The sequence below is a fragment of the Castor canadensis genome, chromosome 12 (assembly GCF_047511655.1).
Source record: "Castor canadensis chromosome 12, mCasCan1.hap1v2, whole genome shotgun sequence".
NCBI lineage: Eukaryota > Metazoa > Chordata > Mammalia > Rodentia > Castoridae > Castor > Castor canadensis.
This window is the reverse complement of record NC_133397.1, coordinates 124,431,871-124,453,927: the sequence shown is the minus strand read 5'-3', so window position 1 is coordinate 124,453,927 and position 22,057 is coordinate 124,431,871. Positions and strand designations below refer to the sequence as shown.

Genomic DNA, 22,057 nt, shown 5'->3' with positions numbered 1-22,057 from the left:
ACATCTTCTTAGTGACAAATACAGAGCTTGATAAGATCCAGGGATGGCCCGTGGGATGGGGAGGACCATATAGCTGCCCAAGGAACTGGTTTAACTGGCCTGGACCATTTCCAATCACTTTCTAGTTAGGCTGAGAATTCTGACTCCCACGTGTTTTAACAAGTATTCTTATTCCTCTACCCCCAATAAAGACATGAGGAAAAAAATTCATCCTTTAAATTTAATTTTTAAAATTTTATTTGAAAAATACAATACACAGCAGAGAATTATCTCCTCCCCTACTGCTCTTTCACAAAGGAAACCATGGTAAATGCAATGAGCTATTTGGCTAGGATAGAACCTGAGAAAAGAGAGGCCCAGTTAGAAGTGGAATAGACAAAGTCTGTCAAAGAAGGTTCACCTCCCTTTTAACATAAAAGAGCCTTTTAAGTTATCTTAGGATTCAGATAAAACATGTGCAGAGTTTCTGCCATGCAAACAGAGACTACTAAAATTTTCAGGTTGACCAATTTATACTGACCTGGGCCCCAAGTAAGAATAAAAAGGAGACATTTTTATCAGAAAGATATGTGTTTGCCTGCATTTGCTAGACTACATATGTACATATTTACATATTAATATTTTCTTAATGTGTTTTTCATTATTGTCAGTAATAGCATCTTTGCTGGCTTTTCCCTTACTCACATGTATCTTTTTTCCCCCTGTGTTTTGTGACAGGATCATTCATTGCACAATCTTAAACCCATGATGCTTAAATACTAGAAATGACCTTACTCTGATCCTGGGCTAAATCTGTTTTTCTTTTAAGGAATTTATAACTGTTGCATTCTGACCAGGTTTAGCAAAGTACAAAGATATGACAGTGACATACTTAAATATAGCTAAGGCTTCCACCAGGAAAAACGTTCCTGCTTGAATCCCTGGAACAATGTGATCTAATTGAACAGACAAAACTCTGGAAGCTTTGCTGGTAGTCTGCCTTCTAAAACATTATGGCATCCCCCTCACTTCTGTTCCCAATAAGTTAATTTCCCATTGCCTAAATAATTAGTGTTTGAAGAGGGTCAAGACAATCAAAGTTCTTTCGTGTTCTAAATTTCCAAAAGAACTGAATTCTACAGAGACCTAAAATTAGTAGAAATACGAATTTTCTTTGTTCCACCCTAGTAAAAGAGTTTTAACTCCTACAGGGTTGGAAATGTGTAAGTCACATCCATTTTGGGAGTAATGGACACATCTTTGGTTTTGGTTTTATTTATTTGCTTGTTTCTTTTGAAATGATGGAGTTAATTAAAAGTTTACTTTCAAGACTAGAAAGATTCATTTCAGTCAAATCACTATTGTTCATATAAGCCAAAGTTGTTCCTTTAGAGACTGCAAAATGATTGTTTTGGTGATTTTCATTCTTAATTCCACATTCTAATTGTAAAGTCTGTCCCTCAGGCCTTCTCCTGAATAGGGGAGGTGGGGCTCAGGTGGGAAGAAAGATTTCTTGATTTGGGCTTCACTTTTATAAACACCCCCATAGCCTGACCTTGGACATTCATTATTTCAAACAAGGTTATAAATAGGTTACTATATAGCTGTATATTTGAAAAGTGTTCATTCTTAAAAAGGCAACATTCAATATTCAATCACAAAGCAGAGCCTTTGTTATCCTATTTTGCATTTCTTCACTTTTTTTTTTAAATATAGGTAGTTACCCAGGTCTTTAGTGACCCATGAAATGCCTCAGTATCCAAAAAGATGTGTTAGCTCTGGCATATTTGAAAGGAATATAACTTCAGAGTCAGAAAATGCGAACTGAAGTTTTAACTGCCTTTGTTACCAGATGTGTGGGTTGCTTATTGTTTCTTGGTTTCATTTTTCTAATCTGTAAAATAAAGCCATACTTGTAACGTTTACTTGGGGTATTATGTGGATTCAATAGATAATAAATGGAAATATATTTCATACTATAAAGTACTATACTAGTGCAAAGTAAAATACATTAATCGTATTTCTGCCATTGATATAAATTTTGTGCTAGGTTATGGTTCTTTCCAACTTAAGCTATATGAAATCTTGACCAGAAAAAGTCTAGAATGGAGCCTTTGACCATTCTTAAGACACTGTTAGCAATGGAAAATTACTCAACAATAAGTTTCACTGCTGGTTTACTCATTTAACCTATTCTAAATACAGCCTGCATTCAAATCCTACAAGTCAACAATTAAACCACAGCTGTAAGGAGAAAAATTCCAAATAAATAATTTTTAAATTATGATACATTACTTATTACAGTAAAAATTGGCATTTTCCCCTTCAAAAACAGAAGCACCAGTCTTAGAGTGGATGGGATGAATGGTATTTTAAGTGATGTACAGCCTAAGATAATGTGCAAACATTAGTTTAGTACAGGATATTCTTTCTAAAAGTAAAGTCATTTCACACACTGAAATCTGTTAGGATGGAAATAATGTCATGCTGAATGATAAAATAAAAACCCCCGTGACTTTCAAAGTCCACTTCAAATTAAATATAGTGTACTGCTAAATAGATATATGAAAAATTAAAAAGTCTTAACTAGCCCAAAATGGAGGATTTTCTTATTCAAATATGACTCATGGAGAGGTTTCCTTCCACATAGTCACAGAGATTCTTTGAGAAACTGAAGTGAACATTTTATTTCAGGATTAATTTGTTCATTTGGTCATCTCTCTTTTTTTTTTAATTGAACACCTACTTTGTATTAGTCTTCCCTGTAGGTGCCGGGGATACAGAAAAGAAAGACACAGTCCTGCCCTCGAGGAGCTCACAGTCTAGTGGGGAAAACAGGCTGACATTGATTTTAAAATTATAAAAATTATTAGACAACTTTACAAACTTCTTTTGTGATCAAACAAACTTTGGGTGTTATGAATGGATGGTAAAAAGGGAAGATGTCCAATGTAGGGACAAGCCATCTGCTTCAATATCATGTGACTTCCGCAAAGGCGGTGATGTGGTTCTGTGAAGAGAAAACGGGATCACAAAGTCAGAATCTTGGGGAAGTTGGTTTTGTACAATAGTTAGAGCTTTTACAAATTACCATCAGCTTCATATAGAAATGTAGCCCATGTATGTTTACAGTTACCAGAACATATAGTGTTAGGGAACTAAGTTCTGTGTATTATTACATAACTTTAGCTGATAATTATATATTTGTTCAATAGCCTTAATTAGCTGAATAGATTAAAATGTTATACCTGCTTTATTCAAAATGAAGACTGGCATTGGAGAAATAAAAACAGCAACACCAGACACATTAATATTCTTTTGGGTGTTAATGGAATTTTAATGCTGCATGTTGGGGTTTCAGATTAATTGCTCCCTGTGAGACAGATGGTGTGGAATGTGGTGGTGAAATGCTAAGACTGAAATGGCATTTGTTAGTTGACAAAAATCTACTTAAATGCTTCATTTTTGATGCAGCAATTCATACTCCAGACTGGAATCTCTGTGTTTTCAACCATAGGATTCTTTACAGAGTCTTTTCTCTTTTTCTTTTAAAGCAACAGATTGTATAGGAAGAAGCCTTTTGTAGTAGCTAGCATTTAAATAGATTCAGGCATGCAGTAGTCTGTCAAGGCTGCTAAAATATTGCAATGAAAAATTGACATTACATAATTAACGGTGCCACATATGGGATGCTGGTAAGATCTAACCTGAGTGGCAACCTCCACAAGGAACAGCAACAAACCCAAAGGGCTTCACCACCTCACTGCCTGTGAATGAATGATGTCACTGACAGAATTTCTTACATTGGATGCATCCATGTAACTTCTTCAGCATACACACAACTTCTTTTAAGTTCAAGTGGTCAGCCAGTTAAAACATACTTAAAATGTGCCTGGAGAAATTAAATCTCATTTTCATTGAATTTAGGCATACTAACCCAAAACTAGAAGCATAGCACTGACTACAATTAGGGCATTTTTTTCTAGGATTAACCAACTTATTATTAAAGAAAAACAGTATCAGTAGGAATCAGAAGTGAGCTAAGCATGCTGTTGATAATGTTTAAGCTCCCATTTTTAAAAATGCATGATGAAAATGCTGGGAAATTCAACAGTTCATCTTTAAGATTTCTTGAGTTTTTCTTACAAAAGAGCAGACATGACTTTAGGACAGGAAAGGTTATCAGTTACATAATACACTGTGATTGAATAAACTCCATAAGAACTGTAGAAAGACTACATTACAATTTTATTTTTAGTGGCCCCACAGGGAAGGGAAATCATTGAGCTGAGAAAATACAATTTGATACAGAGTGTTTCTGTACAAAACTGATATGAGTGTCACACCTCTGGACAGGATTTAGAATAAAATACTCACTCGAAAGATGTTAAGATAGAAACTGAAGATAAATCAATCAGTGGCAACTGGCGAGCATGGAAGTGGTGAAAAGGGGACAGTGTACAGAGAGACAGAAGTAAGTAAAAGATGATGTTACAAGGCCACTGGCCTAGGTCACAGAGTTCCCAAGACATGAAGTAGCCACATGCTCACTAAATTTGGGAAGATAGTCCTAAGTGAAGGGGACAACCATCAGCCTGGAAGGCAGAATTCAGTAAGGAACGATCCTAATAAGCCAGAGAAATTATAAATACCACACTGATGTTCAATGCAAAAATTGACAGAAGCAGAGGAAAACCAAGTGCAGAAGTGCAAAGCATAGAACAAACAAGAAGATAAGCAGGGTGACTGTAAATGTCAACCATGTAATCTGACCCTGTGGAAGAGTAAAAGATAGACTAATTATAAACAAGGACAATAGGTGTAAATCAGAGCTGTCCCCAGAAGGACATGAGGTCACCTCATGCTCTGATTTGCATGTTCCCCCCGGAAAGTGTGCATTGGAAATGCAAGCACTGGGCGGGGAGGAGCTGATAAGGGGACTAGGACTTAAGTGTGGAGCACTTGTCAATAAATTAATGTCATTATTTTGGGAGTGGGTTCATTATAACAAGGCAAACTCAGTACCCTGATTTGTCTGTCTCTCTTTCACACTCACTCACTCACTCTCTCCCTTTCTTTCCCTTTCTCTCCTTCTCTTTGCCCTTCTGTCATGGGATTATGTAGCTAGAATGCCCTCACCAGACACTATCCCTTGATTTTGGACTTCCCAGCCTCCAGAACTATAAGAAATAAATTTCTGGGGCCCAGTGTGTTGGCTCACACCTGAAATCCCAACTATTCTACTAGGGAAACAGAGAAAGGAACATTGTAGTCAGAGATCATCTCTGCTACAGCCCAGCCTGGGCCAAGTTAGCTTGATACCTTTTGTGAAAAACAAATTCCTAGACAAAGTAATAAAGCAAGAAGAAATAAAAGGAATACAAATAGGTAAAGAAACTGTCAAACTACCCCTATTTGCAGATGACATGATCATATACCTCAAAGACCCAAAAAACTCCTACATACCATAAATAGCTTCAGCAGTGTGGCAGGATACAAAATCAACTTGCAAAAATCAGTAGCCTTTTTATACACAAACAATGAACAAATTGAGAAAGAATACAGGAAAACAATTCCAATTACAATAGTCTCAAAAAATCAAATACTTAGGAATAAACTTAACAAAAGATGTAAATGACTTTTACAAGGAGAACCACAAACCACTGAAGAAAGAGATCAAAGAAGACCACAGAAGGTGGAAAGATCTCCCATGCTCATGGATTTGCAGAATCAACATTGTAAAAATGGTTATACTACCAAAAGCTATCTACATGGTTTAATGCAATTCCCATCAAAATCCCAAGGACATTCATCACAGAGATTGAAAAATCTACCTTAAAGTTCATTTGGAAGCACAAGAGACTGCGAATAGCCAAGGCAACACTCAGCAAAAAGAGCCATGCTGGAGGTATCACAATACCTGACTTCAAACTATATTACAAAGCAATAGCAATAAAAACAGCATGGTACTGGCACAAAAACAGACATGAAGACCAGTGGAACAGAATAGAGGACTGGGATATGAATCCACACAGCTATGCCCACTTGTTTTTGACAAAGGCACTAAAACCATACAATGGAGAAAAGACAGCCTCTTCCACAAATGCTGCTGGGAAAACTGGCTATCTGCTTGCAGAAAACTGAAACTAGATCCATGCCTGTCACCCTGTACTAGTATCAACTCAAAGTGGATTAAGGACCTTAATATCAGACCCAAAACCTTGAAGTTAGTACAGGAAAGAGCAGGGAATACTCGGGAAACAACAGGTGTAGGCAAGGACTTTCTCAGTAGAACTCAAGTGGCCCAGCAAGTAAGAGAAAGGATGGACAAATGGGACTACATGAAATTAAAAAGCTTCTGCACAACAAAAGAAATGGTCTCTAAATTGAAGAGACCACCCACAGAGTGGGAGAAAATATTTGCTAGCTAGACATCAGACAAAGGACTGATAAACAGAATATACAGGGAACTTAAGAACTAAACTCTCCTAAAATCAATGAACCAATAAAGAAATGGGCAAGTGAACTAAACAGAATTTTTTCAAAGGAAGAAATCCAAATGGCCAAAAAATCTTTAAAAAATTCTTATTATCCCTGGCCATAAAGGAAATGCAAATGAAAACCACACTAAGATTCCACCTCACCCCTGTTAGAATAGCCATCATTAGAAACACCACCAACAACAAATGTTGGCGAGGATGTAGGGAAAAAGGAACCCTCTTACACTGCTGGTAGGAATGTAAGCTAGTGTAACCACTTGGGAAAACAATATGGAGGCTTCTTAAAAAAACTAAAAAAATATCTACCATATGATTCAGCAATCCCACTCTTGGGGATATACCCAAAAGAATGCAACACAGGTAACTCCAGAGGCACCTGCACACCCATGTTTACTGCAGCACTACTCACAATAGCCAAGTTATGGAAACAACCAGGATGCCCCACCACTGACAAATGGATCAAGAAAATGTGGTATCTATACACAATGGAATTTTACTCAGTCACAAAGAATGAAATTTTGTCATTCACATTTAAATGCATGGAAATGGAGGACATATCTTAAGTGAAGTTGACCCAAAATCTCATGTTCTCCCTCATATGCTAATCATAGACCCAAAACAAATGCAGTGATATTATGGGATATGGGTCACATGCTAAGGGGAGAACACGCAGGGAGGCATAGGGAAAGGGAAGGAAACCTGAAACTTGAATGCGGTTGATGTGCTTACTGCAGAGGAGTGAACAAAGTCATCTTAACCTGGCAGAGGCCACTATGGGACAGGGACTAGGAAGTAGTGAAGAGGTCTGGTAGAGATGAACCAATTTGGGTTGTAATACACATGTGCATGGAAGCAACGCTAGGAATCTCTCTGTATAGCTATCTTCATCTCAAACTAGCAAAAACGCTTTGTCTTTCTTATCACCTTTTATGTTTTCTCTTCAACAAAATCAGAGAACAAGAGGGCAGAACAGGTTCTGCCCTGAGGTGGGGGTAGAGTGGGGTAAAGAGGCAGCCCAAATGTATACCCATGTAAGGAAATGTAAAAATGACTTAAAAAAAAAAAGCAAAAGAACTAGGGGTATGACTAAAGTGGTAGAGTTCTTGGCTAGGAAGCCTAGGGCCACAAGTTCAATCCCCAGTACCTGCAATCACAAAAAATAAGTGAACGAAAAATACATTTCAATTATAAATAAACATTCTACAGTATTTTGTTAGACACCTTAGTAACAGGCACTAAGCACGGAACTGTAAGGGTTCTATTAAGGTCCAGAAAGTACCGGACTTCAGTCTTTTCTTTTAAAATCACAAGCTTCAGTGACCATTGTTTTCCTTCCCTGGCTCATAAATTAAAACCCTATTACCTTTTCCTTAGGCCAACTCATTTCCAAGATAAACAATAAAGGACCAGAGTTCTGTGCAAAATTCTATGCTTTTTTGGCAACTAACCCTCTGCATTTCACATCAAATGATGGTTTAACCTCTGCGATGACTTCTCCTATTTGACTAGAATTAGAAGGAGCTCACCTGGGGCTTATCTTTGCTTTTTTTACTGTTGTACTGGGTGGGGATACATTGATGCATTTACAAAAGTTCTTAAAATATATCAAAACATCATAATTGAACTCATTTCCTCCATCATTCTCCTTCATCCTCCCTCCTCCCACTTCTGGAACAGTTTCAACAGGTCTTATTTTTCCATTTACATACATGTGTACACAGTACTTGCACTATATTTACCTTCCCACACCCTTTCCCCACCTTCTCCCCCACTCACTGATACCAACCCTCCAGACAGGACCTGTTCTGTGATTTTGTAAAAGGAAAAAAAAAATGACATTTTTGTTTGTTTAAGGTAGCTAAAGAGGGAGTTTCCTTGTGACATTTCCATGTATATATGTATTATAACCTGTATTGGTTCATTTCCTCTATTTTTCTTCTTTCTACTTTAGTCCCCTTCTTATGGTGATTTCAGCAGGTTTAAAAATTCTGTATTCATTCTTGTATAGAAAGTCCATCAACCACATTCAACCTTCTTAACTTCTTTCTTTTGCCTTCCCCCTCCCATATGTGACCTCCTCTTAGTGTGACCTGTTTTTTGTAATATTGCTGTATTGAGGGTGGTCATCTTTGAGGTGGTGTGGTTAGGGTAAAGACAGACAGATGAAGACAATGAACAAGGAATTAAAAATTAAGGAATAATTCAGCAATAGTTGCTAAGTATATGAAAGAAGTGTACAGTGGAAATGGGGACCTTCTGTTTATCAGTGGTTTTATTTATCCTAATAGGCTTTTAAAACCAAGATTATTTTTCTTTCAGCATAAAGGACTGTAGAGAAGGGACAAGATAATTATATAACAATATGAAAATTATGTTATTATCTATAAATTCTACACAACTTCCATTGTCAAGACACATAATATGCATAATTTAGAATAAACAGATGTAATAATTCCTATGTAAGAAATTACATCGTTCACTTCCCTGTCAAATTTCTCCCAGTGATATACATAAATAGAACTGTATTTAATCTTTTCAGATCCCCTGTCTTGAGGCAAACCAGCTGATGAGGATTTTCTCCTTTTAATCTGTACAAATTTTTAGTAATAATCTTATTCACAGACAATAGTTAAAATAAGCGGTGGGCAAACCAGAATACCATGCAAGAGGTCATGTGACACACCAGCCGGATGGCAAGAGGTCATGTGACACACCAGCAGGATGGCTGGTGCTGTCCACAATGACACACAGAGATTTAAGGAGGAGATGACAGACCATCTGGTCAAAGGGCTGAAGATTAGAATAGACTACATCAAGTACGTGCTAGAAAGTGTTCTTTCAAGCCCACAGCAACAACAGTGCAAAATACTGAGTTCAGTCCTTGAGTGCAGGGGTCCCATGGAAAAAAAAGCACTTTGTTTCTTAAAAGTAGTTTGGGAATCTTATGGTACAGAAGTTTGAACCCAGGGCCTTGTCCTTGTGAGGCAGGTGCTCTGCCACTCGAGTCGCATCCGCAGCCCTTTTTGCTTTAAGCATTTTTGTAATAGGGTCTCTACTTATGCCCTGGCTAGCCTAGATCATGATCCTCCTATTTATGCTTCCTGCGTAGCTGGGATGACAGGTGCACACAACCATGTCCATCTTTTTATTGGTTGACATGGGGTCTCATGAACATTTTATGCCTGGACTGGCCTCCAACCGTAATTGTCCTGATCTCAGCCTCCCACGTAGCTAAGATTACAGGTCTGAGCCAAAGCTCCTGGCTAGATTCTTAAATTTGGGAAACTCTAAAGTCTATAGTTATCCACTTCTTGTGCTCTGAATTCTACATGAAAATCTCTATTTTATATTTCTATTCTCTACCTCCATTTATAGATATTATACTCTGTAATGTATTACAAGTGTTATTCAAGCTAGTGTGGTGGTAAACACTTGTAATCCCAGCACTGAGGAAACAGAAGCAAGAAGATTTCAAGTTCGAGGCCAGTCAGAGCCACAAAGCAAGACCTCCATCTAAAAAATAAAAATATTATTTCAAGCAAAATTCACTTATTCATGATGTCAAAATCTGGTAATGACCTGCCACCAAGAAGATCTGCCACTGAAAAATTTCTCCTTTCTAAGAATAGAATAGTCAAAATTCAAAGGAGTCTTCCAGGAAAATATTCAGAATTAAAGCTATCAAAAAACAGGTTTTAGAAATGCCATTATTAAGGGCTACTTAATTATGGAGTGCTAATCTTCATCAGTGAGTAAAAAACAAAATATATTTGAAAATTTAATAATAATAATAACAATAGTAACAAGCTAGCGAGGGTTTCCAGATCCCCTTTGGTTGTCATGGAGACCTGCACAGAAGGACACATTTTTCTGTATTCGCCTCAGCGTTGGAACCCAAGCTCAACACCAGTGCGCTCCAGCGCACATACGTTTATTGCCTTAATCGAAGGTGTTCACAGTGGCTTACTCCCAGCATCCCGCTGAAGAGCCTGGCAAGACAGTCTTTAAAGGATCTCCCCTGTGAATTTTCTTCTTGGCCATTGTCAATGCATTGGTTTTGAGACACCTACAAAATGTGTTTTACAAATTATTGAAATATTGACTTCTTTATTTAGGCAAAGCACTAGTTAAAAGTTCTATATTTGACATTGTCAGACCAAATGCTGAGATTAAATATTGTACCACTTTCGTTTTTTCAAGATGATTGATTATAAAATGATCTGCAGTCATAACAACAGGTTGTCAACAAGCAGCTTAGGTATTTCACCTAAATATAAATTGGGGTCTTTGATTCAGTGATTGTTATCTTAGGCCCTGCTGGTGAGGAAGTTGTGTGGCACAGAGGACTCTGCAGTCTGGCTGTTTGAATGTCAAGTGTTTGAATGTGGTTTCCATAACAATGGAAATTTTCACAAGCAAGCTAATCCTTCAAAGAGCTAGTATTCTCATCTAGGAAATGAAAAATATACCTATTTGAAATGGGTTCTTACTAATATTAAATAAGATTATATTAACAATGGTTCTTGCCCCTACTCCAACATACGCACTATTCATTTGTAGTTTATGAAACCACAGAAACAAACTTAGCAACTGAAATTTAAAAAGAAGAAAAAGTAAAAGGAAGAAATCAAGAAATAAAAATAACTGGTTGGAGGTTTATAGACAAAATTCACTATTTATTCATTTTACCATACTGTCCCCAATTCTATAAGTTTACAATTCTAATACCCAAGCAAACTTTGAGGCTCAAACACTTCTTACAAGATTGGTGCAAACACATTTGGTGTAGAAGCCTAACCTGAACTGACAGGATGCAAATTTTGCTGTTTTGCTACATAAATATCCTGCTTTGCTTACAAAGTGATCCTCCATTCTCTGCTTGTGTAACAGACTACACAAATTCCTAAAATGTAAACTATTTTGCAACTTGATAACCAACATGAACTAATGATTTAGGGTGAGGAATTATTGTCCTATAACTCAATCAACCAGTGATTCTCACGCTGTATAGACACAGCCTAAACTTTACCAGGGGAAGATAAAATAGATGTCATAATCCCAAGATTGTCACTTCTTTTTTCCTTTGTTTTCAACATTACTGGAGTTTGTACTCAGGGTCTGAGGTTTGCTAGGCAGGTGCTCTACCACTTGAGCCAGGCCCCCAGACCTTTTGTCACTTTTAATTTTTCTATTTGCTTCCTTACTTCAATCTTTGTGTACTCTGAGGAGAGTGAAAGGGCAGAAGAGAAGAGAAAATTAGAAAAGCATGGTGAACGGAGTACATGTTCTAGGACTCTACTTTGCCATGTTAAGTTTTCCTCCTACAAAGCTGTGAAATTGGTGAGAGCATTTCAGTAAACAGAAATTACATTAGGTCCTTTAATGAAGAAATTATTAGCAAAATTCAGACTTAAAGCTGTGGAACTGGTTATAGAATTCAAGATAACCAACTTCTTGTGTTAAGAAGCTGAGGATATATAGACATAAAAGCTAAAATGTGGCAGAGCAAGTTTCCTTGGGAAAAAAGATGTTTCTCTGTCTATACAATGGTTCTACTTTTGCAAAGTTTATATTAACTCAGAGCTTTGTTTCCATTCAGCTTTTTGTCCTATAGGGACTAAAGTCTACTTTCTGAGAAAATCCTTTCTCCCTAGAGAAAGCAGAAATCTCTAGCTTTCCTTGATAAGCTAGTTAAGCCAAAGACAGGCCTTGTTTTTACTGGACCATCAGCTACAGGTCTTGTGAAGTATTTTCAAGTCCTGAGAACCTGCTGGCTTCCACACCAAATCTTTATGGATACCGGTTCTCATCCATGGCTTCATTTTAGGAGCTTTAAGAAAATACTGATGCGACCCCAGAGACTCAGGTTTACTTGGTCTGAGGCATGGCCTTGCCACTGGAATTTTAAAAGGCTCTCTGGATGACTGTGATGCTGAGAACCACTGCAATAGCAGCTCTACACGCCCCACTGGGTTCCAGGCCAATCTCTGGCATCCTATCCAAACCACCTGTGGTCTCTGATTTGTATGGTACAGATCACCAAACCCAAACCAGGGCCTGATGGGTCAGACTCTCTGGGCATGCATTCCAGAGATTTGCCATTTGCAATTGCCATAAGCAAGTGCTTTCCTCTTACACCACTGTGAATACCACTGCCAAGAGGTGTGGAAAAGTGACTGACTAGCGAAACAAGCATAGTGGGGCTAGCCTGTCTCTAGTTAAACGTGTATTGCCTTAAAAAAGCAATAGTCCTGAATGATTCTAAAACCACCTTTCTGCTCAAAACTTTTGGGACCAGCCACTCATCATATGCCTTACTTAGAGCTCCACAACACATAAAGAAAGCTGTTGAGAGGGCCTGCAGTGAAAACTCTTGTTTCACTTTAACATCATGTTATCCAAATGTGTTGACACTGAACTTCATCTGAGTCTTAGTTAATACTGGTGTGTTTATGGTAATTGGTGGATGTGAGTATCTGTATACCTTGTCCTCTAAGTTTGTGATACTCCCTAAGTCTCATGACCTTCCCGTCTAACACCCTTTTATCCCATATTCCTCAGCAATCAATCATGTTAGAAATGTAAATTCCCAATTTGCCTCCTGCCCAAGCACTCTCACTCTACAGTTTCTTTGGCCCTATGGATGTTTCCTGACTGCAAATTCATCCATCTGTCCCACTCTAGCTTGTTCCTGGACACCATACTCAATCATCAGAACATCCTCTGACTGCATCCTCAAGGGCCCTCACTTCATTTGATGCATGAACTCTTTGCAGGAGCTGGGTCTTTATGCAGAACATTGTTTTCTCTGCTCCTTTCTTAGTAAATGGTCCTAACAGATGGTTCTTAGGCAATGATAAGTTTAGGTTCCCCTTTACATGCTCCTCTGAAACAGCTATCATCCCCATCTTCTGTAATGCTTATAAAATTATCTCTCCCTCTAACACTGAAAGTTCATGAGTCCTGGAAAATGCACCATGGGACTTCTTATTTGATATCTGTCATGTTTTATTGACTACAAACCTGATTACCAATAAAATTCTGCTATGCACAACAGCTGGTGATAAGAAAGGTAACTCATCCACAAATTTTACCCATGTCTTGTTTCACAGTAGCATTTTAACTGGAACCTCCCTATTTATTTCAGTTCTCTTTAGCTTTTCAAAATATTGTAGATCTGCTGAACATGCAACCTGGTGCCTCCTGAAAGAGAAGAATTGGAGGAGATGGATACTGGTCTAAGTGACGGATGCATTCTTTCATAGCCAGAAGCTGATTAAAACTCCTCAGTTTGCTTATTTTTACAGAGGCACCAGTCAGTGAAAATCCACAGGTGTCACAGCAAGACACATTTCAGAACTGTTTAAAATCATGAGGGTCAGTAGACATGATAATTTGGAAAATCTTTTGTAAAGGTAAATATACATTTATCTTATAAGCCACATATCCCAGCATTCACTGAAAGTATATAGACAAAAGCAGGAAAAATTACATTCATGCAAAAATGTACACATGACTGTTTCCACCATCTTTATTCATAGTTGCCCCAAGTGTCAAACAACTCACATGTCCTTAAATTAGCTGATGGGTAAAGGAGCTGCGACATAGCCACACAAGGGAATATAACTCAGCAAAAGAGAGAAAGGAGGAAAAGCCTACTGACGGTACTTAAAACAAAGAAATCAGCTCAAAAGGCCGCATTTTCTGTCAGTCCATTTTATACACCCTGGGAAGGGCAAATCACAGGAACAGAAAGCAGGTCACTGGTTTCCAGGAGTGGGGGTTGAAGGAGGGGCTGAGGACAAAAGGGGAAGAAATATCTTGAAGTGATTGCCATGTTCTCTGACTTGATTCTGCTGATGATGCCATGATGGCAGGCATTTGTCAGAACTGTAGGCTTCTAGGAAAGGGAAATTTTCAGGATATTCCCCAAATGGAGGAAAAAATAGGACTGCTAGCCTTGAACTCTCTAAAGGTCCACAGGAGAATAGAATTTGGCCTATCAGTTATCAAATCATTGTTCCAACATCTGACTGTTTCCATCACAAAAGAAAAATACAAAATAAATTCATTGAAAAATATTCAAACAGCATATACTGAAATGAGATGCTCCATTCATTTCGTCCTCTAAGATTGGTAATACAGTCCATTGACGGACAGGACAAAACATCTGAATTAAACAAAAGCTCTAAGAGCGTCCATCTCTTTGCTTCAGCACTTTCATTCCTATGACTACATTCTAAAGTATTAATTAGTCATGCAATGATAGATATCTTAGGGATGTTTACCCTGGTATTGTCTTTAATTGTGGAAAATTGGGAGTAAAGGCATCTTTTATGCCTAGCAAAGGCAATGGATGCAGAATTTCTATGGAATATGACTTTTTTCCACATAAATTCATATTATTGTAGAGCAGAGAAATCATGAATTTGACCAAATACTGAATATATTTCCATGAGAATGGAAAATATAGTTTTGTATTTTTGTTTCAAAACCCAGCCCTGTTTTGTGACCTTAGGCAAATGACCTAACCTCTCTGTGTCTCTTTCTCAGTAAAATGGAGATAAGATACGCGCAAATCATTTCTACAAAAACGTAAATGATATTGATACAAGACTGGATTGTTGTTCCCTAGGTTTGTGTCCTAGTGCAGTGGATGACTGAAGCCATTAAGAGTCAAAGCAAGTTTACACCACAGAGCAGGAGTAAGGGAAAAGCAAGCACAGAGTTTATTGAAAGGATAACAAAGCATCCTAATGGGTGGGACTTAATGAAAGAGCTAAGCCAAAGGATGGTTGAAATTCATGAGATTAAATAGGGGCTGACATTAGGCACCCCCACACTCTACTTTGAAGCTGTACCTATAATTGGCTGTCTAATTAACTTCTTGCTGAACCCAGGCATCTGGCTGCCCCCATCCTTATCGGACTGGACATTCCAAGAGGGTCTCTTTAGTCCATCCTCTCCTTGAAACCTGTCAGGGACATTTTATGACTACCGCTCATTGTTCTGATGAGACCCCCTTTTCATTTATTTGGGGAAGTTTTCTGGGTTACTTTCTTTTAGGAGGTCTATATTTTAACGCTTTAGAAGTCTGCCTCTAAAAAGGTTTTGTTTCCCTTATCTCAGAAAAAAGACCACTGCTCTTTACCTCTTGTGTGAAAAGCCTGTTTCTCACATCTCCCTATTTGTTTTTCTTTTAAGGATGTCTTCCTGTCTTCTTTATCTAAAACTAAGTTACTTCTGCCATTTTATTTCCCTTCATATTTGTGCCCTTACAATATTTTTGTGCAAGGTTCACTTCATAACTGAAGACATTAATCTGTAACCGAAGACTATGTTTACTGCTATGCTCATATGATCAGTCATTATTGCACATATTTATGATGTATTATTATGTGACCTAACAGAGATATCACACATCTTACATGTGCACAAATTCATAGACCCACAGGGTCTTGAAAACTACATTAAGAGAATGTTCCAAGTGCTCATATGACGGGAAGTGGATACTGCCTCTTTATTTCTTTGTTTTGTCTATCTGGATTTTCTGTTTCTTTTCTTTTCTCAGTACTGAAAGTTGAACACAAGGCATTGATTACATTAGACAAGCGAGCTATCACTGAGCAAAACCCCCAGCATTGAGTTTTCAAATTTTAAGCAATGTACACAAATTGTTTACTTCATGGTTGCTTCTTTCACTAAAACAATAAAAAGTAGTGGCCATTTTCTAAGACTCTGACTTGGGCCGTTTATTTTAGTTGACTAGTTTTAGTCAAAAGTTTACATTTTTTCTGCAGTGTTTTCACAGTATTGTGGTACTCCTGGTTGATTTTGAAGGCATCAGCAGTGGTTCTAGGATGGTTCACTCTCAGGACACAGATCTGATTGAGAGCACCAGAGGCTGTGAGCAGTTTCCCACGTACAGCTAATTAATGTGTGCACTGGAAATGAATTTTAATCTATCACTGTTTATTTTCTCCTTAACTAATGGCTGAACTAATCATATAATTTTAAGATACACTCATCAATTCTCATTTATTCAGATAAATGAGAATGCCTGTTGTCTACATTTGAAACTAATTTACTGAAAGATGCTTTTATAAAAGGGAAAACCAGTTAGATAAGTGCATTGGGGAGGGGAATCTAGCTTTTATTCTCTGTGAAGTATATTATAATTCATAAGTAGCCTGGAAAAATAAATAGTGCATACATGCATATGCAAATAGGAAAATGACATATGGCAAAGCAATTAGCAGAATGTTCAGTATTTTTAACCCCCAAAATGCTAATGCTTGTTGGAATTTTAAAGATTTAATTTTCAATTTGTTTTTTAAGCAAATTGAATTTAACAAATGAGAACTGTGAACGTTGACTCACTTCAAATTTTTTTCATAAACGTTCAAAGTTTAGGTTGAGGAAAAATGTCTAAACATGAATATATCTCATTCTAGTAACTATTTCCAATATCCAATCACTAATAAAGTTGTTTTTGACATGGTCTCATATAACATTTATGCTACAGTTCTGCAGCTCTGCCAAACAGACTTGCATTACAGAAAAGCTGTAATCTTAAATAGATTGTCAGAATTATCTATGCATGTACCACATTCTGAAACATCCAAGGGATTTATTCCCGGGACATGGTAATAGGTCATCATATTTGCCTTGGCAAGAAGCCACAGGATCGTTTTGCTGTCGCTACAATGTAAAATTTACATGCAACATTTTATAACAGAGTATTTTTTGCTACATGTGCTACATATGAAATAGACAACCTACATTAACTTTTAAATCCATGAAACATTTTATAAGGATATTCTAGTCCCAAATCAAACAGAAATCCCATTAAGGGAATTATTATTGTTTCAGGAAGGAACTTGAGTAAAGTACCAAGAAGCTTATCTGTGACCTGTTAATTGCAACACTTACCCTTGGGGGAACCAGCATTGTATCAAATTTTTGAGTAAGGCAATGAGGAGTAATTTGTCTAATTCCATCTGGTTATTATGTAGAGGAATCAAACTTCAACTTTGAACCCAGGGTTTGGAGCTGCCAAAGCTTGGCTTTCTTCTCCACACCTCCCCCCCCCCCATCAGCTCATGCTTCACTTTGTAATCCTGTAATCTGCAAAAGGAGTCAATGTGAAGGTCAAGGTACATGCTTCCCTGGTCATTGTGAGTTTGTGAGTTCTCTTAGAATTTCTGCATGGGTATAATTTGCCTTTGCAGTTGCCATTGGGCAACTGTAATAGTACACACTCATGATACCACGTCTAGATTTTTGGAACTGTCATTACTGCTTATGACTCACTCAACCATTGCTTCTGTTAAGCAGGGGGTACTTTTGTGTGATGAGCTCTGTTGGTTGGTACAGGCTGGTGAAAAACCCCTTACCCTAACTATACAATTAAGCATACCAATAAACCATTCTCGCCATTACTTTTCCTCCCTGGTGGGCAAGAGAGAATTCCCCTTGCTTCAATTGATTAAGGTCACATCAACCAAACAGAAAGTAATGTCTAGGTTTAAATGGGAAAAAGACATTTTCTCAAAAAGCTTATCTTTACTTGGCTTTTTTTTTTATTATTGTGCTGGATGGTGGTAAATTGTGGCATTTACAAAAGTTCTTATAATATATGAAATATGTCATATTTGAATTCACTCCCTTCACCATTCCCTTATCTACTTTAGCTTTCAAATTAGGCACAAGTGGCTACAGTAACCTGTGAGAATAGCATGGATAAAACTATGTGGACATTAATTCTTCTTAGATCTATTAGAAATACTCCATTTTCTATCAAATCCTATGCATTCTTATATTTATTTTTAAGCATTTCACCCCTTGTCATATAGCACGCCCCTTTCTACAGAGCATTGGTTAAAATTGATAAGGCACACATCATTTTCCATAGGATTGCCTCTTGGCATTTGGCTCAAGACAGAGGGAAAGGAAAAGCCCTCAATGCTTTGCTGCTGTTGAACCCGGAGATCATTTGGAAGGAGGACAGTTGTGCTCCTTACCCACTGGAGTGTGAACAAAAGGACTCTGAAGAGAGGAGGGAAAATGACATAAATGAGGGATCTGCATGTTCTGTGAGGTGGGGGATGGTTTCTTAGTGACACCCTGGCTAGCTGCCTTTGCTTACTGTAAATCATGAGGACAGATAACTTCTGAGATCAGATCAGCACCTGGTTAAAAGCAGACTTTGCCCAATGATGCCTGGATAGTCAAAATGACATAATAGGATCTATTGAGCTCTTGCCCACTTTGTGTGTAGTATTCAACTGGATTTTTCTTCAACAGCCTCAAAGATCTTGTTGTTTTTATTCAGTATTGCTGTCTTGAAATTTGGTCTCCATTCTGAATATGTTTCTTTCCTTAAACTCGTCAATGGCTTCCAATTGCTCCCAGGGTAAGAATGAACTTTTTAATGTCAAGTAAAAGATGCTTTGTGAACTTTCATTCAAAACGATTACTTTTCTGTGTATTTACTTACCATTTGAATTTGGTCACTAGTTATTTGCCTACTCGTGAACCTTCCCATTTTTTTTTCCATTAGGATGTTTATATATTACAGATATCAATCTTCTGGCACGTGTTGTTTACATTTTACACTTAGTCATCTGACTTTAATTTATTTTAAACTACTCTTGGCAATTTTAATTTTTCCAAAGTGCTTGAACAATTTTCTAGTTAGCAATGCTGAGTGAAGCGTTAAGAATGAGTCCGTCCTTCATCAAATCTGGAAATTTGCATGCTTTTGTACTTGTGCTGGTGTTACATAGGATTTGTGTTTCATTTTCTCACTGCTATATTATTTTCTTGTTACATATCTTGTTTTTCTTTCTTTCTTTGGTTTTTGGAAGTACTGCTGTTTGAAATTAGGGTTTGGCACCTGCTAGGCAAGTGCTCTACTGCTTGAGCCACGCCCCCAGCCCTACAAATCTTGTCTTTAAGCAAATGTCATAATTTTGCAGTGTTTCTGTTACTGTACTTACCACAGTTAATTCCAATTCCAATTAATTCTATACTTAAGAGGATTTGATTCTGTATGACAATTCATTCATCTCATGACTTTCTCAACTTGAGAGTCCCAGGTCTTGGCAATTATTTAGTTAGATGGTAAGCATTTTCTTATAAATTTATGTAGTATAATCCCTGAATTTTTACATAGCTGAAATTTTAAGGTAATCTTAATGCTCAAACAACTTTTGGGTGAGAATAGAACTCGTGTGTCACAAACTTACTCCTTGGGAACTGGAGACACCCTCCTGAAGGAGAAACCTGAGGCCAACGTGCTATTTACCCTCAGCTAGTTAACTTAGTTTTCTGACTTAGTGTTTTCACAATTTCACTCAAGTTTCTGATTGACGAGGTATCTATCAAGCCTATTCACAGGTTATTGACCAAGTCCAAAGTAACTGGAGCAGAAAGGAAAGAAGCAGTTAAAATTGTCATCTACCATGGTGTTTATAGGATTCTTCCTTCAGTATTGATATTCAAGATCAGCAGTATAAAATGCAGAATTTCTGACATACATTTAAGTTTTGTCTTGTATCAGGGTAACCCTTCCAGATTCAAAATTCAAGCATTAATTTGGAAGAAAAGTTTCCATAAAGCATAATATCTGAATAGTACTATTGCTTGATCTGCCTTCTTCTTCAGGCTATATGGTGACTCATAAGGTTGATTTCTGTGTATGGCCTCCAAATCTATTACCTTTTCTCAGGGCAGTTTGCTTCTCTTGTTCTTTTACCACAAAACCTGTCTTAATTTAAGTGGTTTTACTTTCTCTAGCATGGATTATTTATTCTCCTTATGGTTCTAGTACACTTCTAATCCTGCAATGGAATTATCTGTTTTTCTACATTAGTTTCTTAGTTTTACCAGTTATCTTTCACCTTTCCTTTTTTTGTCCTTTTCCTTACTCCCTTTTCTTTCTTTCTTTCCTTCATTCCTTCCTTCCTTCTTTGCTTCCTTCCTTTCTTCTTTCTTTTCTCTCTCTCTCTCTCTTTTGCACTAGAGTTAGAACTCAGAGTTCCACCAATTGAGCTACACCCTACCCCTTTTTGCTTAGTTATTTTTCCAATAGGGTCTTGCAAGACTGTGATACTCTTACTTAAGCCTCACACGTAGCTGGGATGATGGGAACATGCAACCATGCCTAGCTTTATTTGTTGAGAAGAACTTCATTAACTTTTTTCCTCCAGCTGGTCTGCTGTCCTCCAGATCCCCAGCTGGATTACAGGTGTGAACCACTGCACCCAACCTCACGTTTTAATTTCCTTTACTGTGGAATGAAGCTGCCATCTGCAATAAATGTAATTAAATTTCTGGTCATTTAAAAAAAAGATACATTTTATCTCTTCTGTGTCACAAAATCATTTTAAAGGACTTAAGTTTTTGTCTTGATATATTCATGCTTAAAGCATAATTTACCTCAGTTTACTTTGCTAAATGGAAGGAGGAAGGACACATCAATGATCCTTTTAACTCCTTCCATCAATTGCTAGAGAATCTGCCACACAGATTCTGAGTGGAAGAGTTGGAGTTGTGTATCATCATTTTGATGATATACTATCTTAAAGGGGACGTGTGAAGAGGTGAGACCATGGGCATCACCAGGAAGATCAGGTTATTTCTGTAGCTTCATTCCTGTGTTTGTGGACTCACCAGGAAGACCAGTTCTGTGCAGCCTGTCTTCCACCACAGGACAGTATGGTCCTTGAAAGCAATTGTTTCCTTTGTTTGCTTGGGTTTCTGTTGTTGTCATTTGTTTTCATTTATTTATTTTTTTGAGTGGAGGTAGCTGCCCATCCAGTTTTGGGGTACTCACTCAGTTTAGAAAAGGATTCCTTCACCAGACATGAGCCTATATTAGTGAGATGTGTGATCAAAAGAAAACTTATTTGGAGGCACTGGGAAGGGGCGCAGGATACACTTGCCCATTGCTAAATCTATTCAAAGTGGTATTGGTTCAATGTGCTGAAATGTGTCTAAACAATGTAAACTCCTCAGTCTTTTAGATGGTCCTCACACTGAAATTCTGGATTAGTGGGATTCTAGAGGATTTTAGCCACTCCTGCATCATCGATGGCACATCCTTAATACCAAAGAAAAATTTTAATTGCCTTTTGGGGAAATTTTCTCCAGTTGAGCTTATTTTTACTGTATGTAATAGAAATTCCTAAAGTTTTACTAATTCTCACTCTTGTGACACAGCCAATTAAATATCAATTCCTGGAGTCTTCTCTCTCATTTCCTGCATGGAACAGAAAAGGTCCCTTTTCCCCATTTCTCCCTACTTTATTCTGTTAGACTAAATTCTTTTCCTAATAAACTTTATTATTATGTTTACTGCAAAAAAAAGTATCAATGCTGCCTTTACTCTAATTAATACAGGAGCCTAAGGATAATGAAACTGGAAATGCCTACTTTTCCTCTTCCTAGAAGGAGAGCCACACCTTTGCTTCCTGGATTCCCAAGGGAAATTAATAATGTCTTTAGGTTTCTGGAAACATCCTGGAGCCAGCCACCCACACTGCAGATTCTGTTGGGATGCAGGAGCCTTTGAA

At 37.6% G+C, this 22,057-nt stretch overlaps 1 protein-coding gene across 1 annotated transcript in view; it reads right to left on the bottom strand.

Moving 5' to 3' along the window:
• Nucleotides 1-206: 206 nt before the first annotated feature.
• Nucleotides 207-22,057, bottom strand: part of Plppr5 (phospholipid phosphatase related 5) — a 179,797-nt gene continuing 157,946 nt past the window's right edge. The window contains exon 8 of the mRNA XM_074049052.1: nt 207-2,989. Within this exon, the coding sequence (XP_073905153.1) occupies nt 2,957-2,989 (33 nt within the window). The 3' untranslated portion in view covers nt 207-2,956. The remainder of the gene's footprint in view (nt 2,990-22,057) is intronic.